The 7,227-nt window shown below is 64.5% G+C and overlaps 1 protein-coding gene across 1 annotated transcript in view; it reads left to right on the plus strand.

Annotated features, from left to right (window-relative positions):
* The window catches only part of LOC104568717 (neurogenic locus notch homolog protein 3-like), a 30,015-nt gene extending 23,291 nt beyond the window's left edge, over positions 1-6,724 (plus strand). Inside the window, exons 15-19 of the mRNA XM_088539197.1 lie at positions 393-700; positions 2,806-2,953; positions 4,245-4,342; positions 5,972-6,145; positions 6,254-6,724. Coding sequence (XP_088395323.1) covers positions 393-700; positions 2,806-2,953; positions 4,245-4,342; positions 5,972-6,145; positions 6,254-6,724 — 1,199 coding nt within the window. The remainder of the gene's footprint in view (positions 1-392; positions 701-2,805; positions 2,954-4,244; positions 4,343-5,971; positions 6,146-6,253) is intronic.
* The last annotated feature ends 503 nt before the right edge of the window (positions 6,725-7,227 follow it).

The raw sequence follows: 7,227 nt of genomic DNA on the forward strand, positions 1-7,227 counted from the left end.
GTAGGGCTGGTGTGGGGTCCAGATGTCCCCATGAGCATGGGAGAATCCATGGGACCTGGTAGGGCTGGTGTAGGATCCAGATGTCCCCATGGGCATGGGAGAATCCATGGGACCTGGTAGGGCTGGTGTGGGGTCCAGATGTCCCCATGGACATGGGAGAATCCAAGGGACCTGGTAGGGCTGGTGTAGGGTCCAGATGTCCCCATGAGCATGGGGGCACCACAGGACCTGTGTAGGATCCAGATGTCCCCATGGGCATGGGAGGCTCCATAGGACCTGTGTAGGATCCAGATGTCCCCATGGGCGTGGGGGCACCATGGGACCTCGCGGCGGGCCGGGCCTGGCCTAGGATCTCCCCGCGGTGGCTAACGGCCGCCCGTGGGCGCCCGCAGACGGCTTCACGCCGCTCATGCTGGCCTCCTTCTGCGGCGGCGGCGGCGCGGAGGCCGAGGCGGCCGAGGCCGAGGAGGGCGACGACGCGTCGGCCGGCATCATCGGGGAGCTCATCTGCCAGGGCGCCAGCCTGGGCGCCCAGACGGACCGCACGGGCGAGACCGCCCTGCACCTGGCGGCGCGCTACGCCCGCGCCGACGCCGCCAAGCGCCTGCTGGACGCCGGCGCCGACACCAACGCGCAGGACAACACGGGGCGCACGCCGCTGCACGCCGCCGTCACCGCCGACGCGCAGGGCGTCTTCCAGGTGGGGCACGGCCGTGGGGTCCCTGCCGTGGGGCGTTGCCGTGGGGTGAGGGACGACTCCATGGGGTGGGGGATGGCTCCATGGGGTGAGGGACGTCTCCATGGGGTGGGGGACGGCTCCATGGGGTGGGGGACGTCTCCGTGGGGTGGGGGACCTGGCCATGGGTTGTGGGAGCTGTGAGGGAGCCCGCCATGGGGTGAAGGACCTTTGCATGGGGCATGGGACATCGCTATGGGGTGAAGGACCCCACTGTGGGGTGCGGGACCTCTCCATGGGGTCTCCAGGGCTGTAGGGACCTCACCATGGGGTATAGGATGCTGTCATGGGGTGGAGGACCTCACCATGGGGCATGGGACATCGCAATGGGGTATAGGACCCCACTGTGGGGTGCAGGACCTCTCCATGGGGCATGGGACATCACTGTGGGGTGCAGGACGTCTCCGTGGGGTGAGGGACATCTCCATGGGGTGGGGGACGTTTCGATGGGGTGAAGGACCTGGCCATGGGTTGTGGGAGCTGTGAGGGAGCCCGCCATGGGGTGAAGGACCTTTGCATGGGGCATGGGACATCGCCATGGGGTGAGGGACCCCACTGTGGGGTGCGGGACCTCTCCATGGGGCACGGGACCTTGCCATGGTGTGAGGGACCCCACTGTGGGGTGCGGGACCTCTCCATTGGGCATGGCCATAGGGTCCTTGCCATGGAACACAGGACATCACCATGGTGTGAGGGACCCCACCATGGGGTGCAGGACCTCTCCATGGGGTCTCCATGGCTGTAGGGTCCTTTCCATGGGGCATGGGACATCGCCATGGGGTGAAGGACCCCACTGTGGGGTGTGGGACCTTTCTATGGGGCATGGGACATCACCATGGGGTGCAGGACCTTTCCATGGGGCATGGGACATTGCCATGGTGTGAGGGACCCCACTGTGGGGTGCAGGACCTCTCCATGGGACATCGCCATGGGGTGCAGGACCTTTCCATGGGGCATGGGACATCGCCATGGGGTGAGGGACCCTACTATGGGGTGTGGGACCTCTCCATTGGGCATGGCCATAGGGTCCTTGCCATGGGGCACAGGACATCACCATGTGGTGAGGGACCCCACCATAGGGTGCAGGACCTCTCCATGGAACATGGCCATGGGGTGAGGGACCCCACTGTGGGGTGCGGGACCTCTCCATTGGGCATGGCCATAGGGTCCTTGCCGTGGGACACAGGACATCACCATGGGGTGAGGGACCCCACCATAGGGTGCAGGACCTCTCCATGGGGCACGGCTATAGGGTCCTTGCCATGGGGCAAGGGACATGGCCATGGGGTGAAGGACCTTATCATGGAGTGTAGGACCTCTCCATGGGGTCTCCATGGCTGTAGGGACCTCACCATGGGGCATAGGACATTGTCATGGGGTGGAGGACCTCACCATGGGGTGTAGGACCTCTCCATGGGGTCCCCACAGCTATAGAGACCCTGTAATGGGACATGGGACATGACCATGGGGTTAGGACCTCACCATGGGGCACGGGACATCACCATGGAGTGAAAGAACCCACCTTGGGGTGGAGGACCTCTCCATGGGGCATGGCTGTAGGGTCCTTGCCATGGGGCATAGGACATCGCAATGGGGTGCAGGACCCCACCATGGGGTGCAGAACCTCTCCATGGGGTCTCCATGGCTGTAGGGACCCCACCATGGGACATCGCCATGGGGTGAAGGACCCCACCATGGGGTGCAGAACCTCTCCATGGGGTCTCCATGGCTGTAGCGGCCTCACCATGGGGCATGGACCATTGCCATGGGGTGCAGGACCCCACCATGGGGTGCAGAACCTCTCCATGGGGTCTCCATGGCTGTAGGGACCCCACCATGGGACATCGCCATGGGGTGAAGGACCCCACCATGGGGTGCAGAACCTCTCCATGGGGTCTCCATGGCTGTAGCGGCCTCACCATGGGGCATGGACCATTGCCATGGGGTGAAGGACCCCACCTTGGGGTGCAGGACCTCTCCATGGGGCACAACTATAGGGACCCCGCCATGGGGCACGGGATATCGCCATGGGGCACAACCCCCACTTTCCCCCCAACTCCTCCCCCCAGATCCTCATCCGCAACCGCTCCACGGACCTGGACGCCCGCATGGCCGACGGCTCCACGGCGCTCATCCTGGCCGCCCGCCTGGCCGTGGAGGGGATGGTGGAGGAGCTCATCGCCTGCCACGCCGACGTCAACGCCGTCGACGAGAGCGGTGGGCGCCCGGCGGGCACCCCGGCCCGGGGGGACGCAGTTATGGGGTCTGGAGGGTGGGAATGGGGGGTGGGAATGGGGGGTGCCCTCCCCGGGGAGATGTGGGGTCCTTGGGGTGGTGGAATGGGGAAAAGAGGGTCTAGGAGGCATCTGGGGCAGGTTCCTTGGGTGGGCTGGGGACAGGGAGACCCCACTCAGGGCTGGGGGACGTGGTTGTGGGGTCTGCGGGGTTGGTTCTGGGTGGTGGGAATGGGGGTCCCCTCCCCAGGCAGATGTGTGGTCCTTGGGGTGGTGGGATGGAGAAAGGAGGGTCTAGGAGACATCTGGGGCCGGTTCCTTGGGTGGGTTGGGGCCTTGGGGATAATCTCCCGGGACAGGAGGACGTGGCTGTGGGGTCTGCAGGGTTGGTTCTGGGTTGTGGGAATGGGGGGTCCCATCCCCAGGCAAATGTGGGGTCCTTGGGGTGGTGGGATGGAGAAAGGAGGGTCTAGGAGGCATCTGGGGCCAGTTCCTTGGGTGGGTTGGGGCCTTGGGGATAATCTCCCGGGACAGGAGGACGTGGCTGTGGGGTCTGCGAGGTTGGTTCTGGGTTGTGGGAATGGGGGGTCCCATCCCCAGGCAGATGTGGGGTCCTTGGGGTGATGGAAAAGAGGGTCTAGGAGGCATCTGGGGCAGGTTCCTTGGGTGGGTTGGAGCCTTGGGGATAATCTCCTGGGACAGGAGGATGTGGCTGTGGGGTCTGCGGGGTTGGTTCTGGGTGGTGGGAATGGGGGGGGTGCCCTCCCCGGGCAGATGTGGTGTCCTTGGGGTGGTGGAAAAGAGGGTCTAGGAGGCATCTGGGGCAGGTTCCTTGGGGGGATTGGGGACAGGGAGACCCCACTCAGGGCTGGGGGACGTGGTTGTGGGGTCTGGGGGGTTGGTTCTGGGTGGTAGGAATGGGGGTCCCCTCCCCAGGCAGATGTGGGGTCCTTGAGGTGGTGGGATGGAGAAAGGAGGGTCTAGGAGGCATCTGGAGCCAGTTCCTTGGGTGGGTTGGGGCCTTGGGGATAATCTCCCGGGACAGGAGGACGTGGCTGTGGGGTCTGTGGGGTTGGTTCTGGGTTGTGGGAATGGGGGGTCCCATCCCCAGGCAAATGTGGGGTCCTTGTGGTGGTGGGATGGGGAAAAGAGGGTCTAGTGGGGCAGGTTCCTTGGGTGCGTTGGGGACAATGGGTGGCTGGGGGACAATGGGGCCACCGCTGGGGACCCTGGGGTGCTTGGGGGGGGCTCACCCAGCCCCATGTCCCCCCCAGGGAAGTCAGCTCTGCACTGGGCCGCCGCCGTGAACAACATGGAGGCGACGCTGGCGCTGCTCAAGAACGGGGCCAACAAGGACATGCAGGACAGCAAGGTGAGGGGACGTCCCCTGGGCCCCAAGGCCCCAAAGAGAGACGCCCCTTGGCCTCGGGTCCCCAAGGGTCCCCGTTGGCCCCTGTCCCCAAAGGGAGATGCTCCATGGCCTCATGTCCCCAAGAGGAGACGGTCCCTGACCCCATGTCCCCAAGTTAAGATTCCCCAGTGCCCCATGTCCCCAAGGGGAGATGTTTCATGGCCCCAAGTCCCCAGAGGGAGATGCCCCATGGTCACCTGTCCCCAAGTGAAGATGCCCTATGGTCACATGTCCCCAAGAGGAGGTGTTCGATGGCTTCATGTCCCCAAGGGGGGACACTCCATGGTCTCATGTCCCCGAGAGGAGATGCCGCATGGCCCCATGTCCCCAAGAGGAGACACTCCATGACTCAATGTTCCCAAATGAAGACACCCATGGCCCCACGTCCCCACAGGGAGACACTCCAAGACCCCATGTCCCCAAATGAAGTCACCCCATGGCCTCATGGCCCCAAGGGGAGACACTCCAAGACTCAACATCCCCAAGTGAAGACACCCCATGTCCCCAAGGGGAGACATCCCAAGACCCAATGTCCCCGAGTGAAGACATCCCATGGCCTCGTGTCCCCAAGGGGAGACATCCCAAGACCTAATGTCCCCAAAGGAAGACATCCCATGGCCCCAGTGGGAGACACTCCAAGACCCAATGTCCCCAAGGGAAGATGCCCGATGGCCCCATGGCCCCAAGGGGAGATACCCCAAGACCCAATGTCCCTGAGTGAAGACATCCCATAGCCTCGTGTCCCCAGTGGGAGACACTCCATGACTCAATGTTCCCAAATGAGGACACCCCGTGGCCCCACATCCCCAAAGGGAGACATTCCAAGACCCCATGTCCCCAAATAAAGACACCTCATGGCCCCACAGTCCCAAGGGGAGACACTGCAAGACCCAATGTCCCCAAATGAAGACATCCCATGGCCCCAAGAGGAGACACCCCAAGACCCAATGTCCCCAAATGAGGACATGCCATGGGGGAGACACTCCAAGACCTAATGTTCCCAAGTGAAGACACCCCATGGCCTCATGTCCCCAAGGGGAGACAGTCCAAGACGCAATGTCCCCAAGTGAGGACATCCCATGGCCTCATGGGGGAGACACTCCAAGACCCAATGTCCCCGAGTGAAGACACCCATGTCCCCACGTTCCCAAGGGGAGACACTCCAAGACCCAGCGTCCCCAAGGGAAGGTGCCCCATGGCCCCATGTCCCCAAATGAAGACACCCCATGGCCCCAAGGGGAGACACTCCAAGACCCAACGTCCGCAAGGGAAGACACCCCATGGCCCCAAGAGGAGACACCGCAAGACCCAATGTCCCCACATGAAGACACCCCATGGCCCCAAGGGGAGACACTCCAAGACCCAATGTCCCCAAGTGAAGACATCCCATGGCCTCATATCCCCAAGGGGAGACATCCCAAGACCTCATGTCCCCAAATGAAGACACCTCATGGCCCCAAGGAGAAACACCCCAAGACCCAATGTCCCCAAGTGAAGGCATCCCATGGCCCCATGTTCCCAAGGGAAGACCCCCGCGTCCCCCTCCGCCGTCCCCCGCTCCATGTCACCCCGTCACCCGCGTTCCCCCAGGAGGAGACCCCGCTGTTCCTGGCCGCCCGCGAGGGCAGCTACGAGGCGGCCAAGATCCTCCTGGACCACCTGGCCAACCGGGAGATCACGGACCACCTGGACCGGCTGCCGCGCGACATCGGCCACGAGCGGCTGCACCACGACATCGTGCGCCTCCTGGACGACTACGACGCGGCCCGCGGCGCCCCGGGCGGCCCCCCGGCGCCGGCGCCGCTGCCGCTGCTCCCGGTGCCGCGGCCGCACCCGGCGCCGGCGGCCGCGTTCGCGCCGGGCGCCCTCAAGGGCCCCGGGGCGCCCAAGAAGCCGCGGCGAGCGGCGCCCAAAGGGCGCCCCAAGAAGCCGGGCGCCCTGGAGGGCTCCGTGGCCCTGTCCCCGCCGCTGGACGCGCTGGACTCGCCCTACGCGGTGACGTCGGCGTCGCCGCCCGGGCTCTTCCGCCCGGTGCTGCCGCCCTATGGGCGCCCGCCGGGCGCCTTCGAGTGGCCCCGCGCGCCCTTGGGTGCCCTGGGGCGCCCCGGGGTGCCCCCGGACGCCGGGCGCTTCCTGCGCCTGCCCCGCGGCCACCCCTACCTGACGCCCTCCCCCGAGGAGCCCCCCGAGCCCTGGGCCACCGGCCCCGTCGTTGTCACCGGTGTCACCGGTGTCACCTCCCCGGGCGACTGGCCCGAGGCCACCGAGGCCCTGGGGGGGGGCCCCGCGCTGCCGCCCCCCCCGCCCGCCGAGCAGCCCCCCCAGATGCAGGCGTTCGCCTGAGCACCCATGGGTGCTGCCCCCCCCCCCCCCATCCTGGGTGCCACCCCCTTTTTTTATATACGAAAACCCACGGTTTTGTAATAAAATTAACCCACAAATTAATGCCCCCCCCAACCCAAAATCACCCCCCCCCCAATTAGCCACTTCTCTAATTAGGAATCCCCCTGATTAATCTCCCACCCCCCCCCCCAAATTAATCTGGTTCCCCCAATTAATCCCATAATTGATCCCCCGTCCAAATTTACCCCATTCCCTCCAATTAATCCCCTAATTAACCCCTTTCAAATCACCCCCATCCCCCTAATTAATCCCCCCTCCAAATTACCCCTTCCCCCAATTAATCCCCTAATTAACCCCTTTCAAATCACCCCCATCCCCCTAATTAACCCCCCTCCAAATCACCCCCATCCCCCCAATTAACCCCCTCCTCCAAATTAACCCCCCCCCAATTACCCCCCTCATTTAGCCCCCTCCTCCAAGGGGGGAGGTTGTTGGGGGGGGGG

This window comes from Tinamus guttatus, unplaced genomic scaffold (assembly GCF_059628265.1).
Source record: "Tinamus guttatus ecotype Peru unplaced genomic scaffold, ASM5962826v1 Tinamus_guttatus_pri_ptg001477l, whole genome shotgun sequence".
Taxonomy (NCBI): Eukaryota; Metazoa; Chordata; class Aves; order Tinamiformes; family Tinamidae; genus Tinamus; species Tinamus guttatus.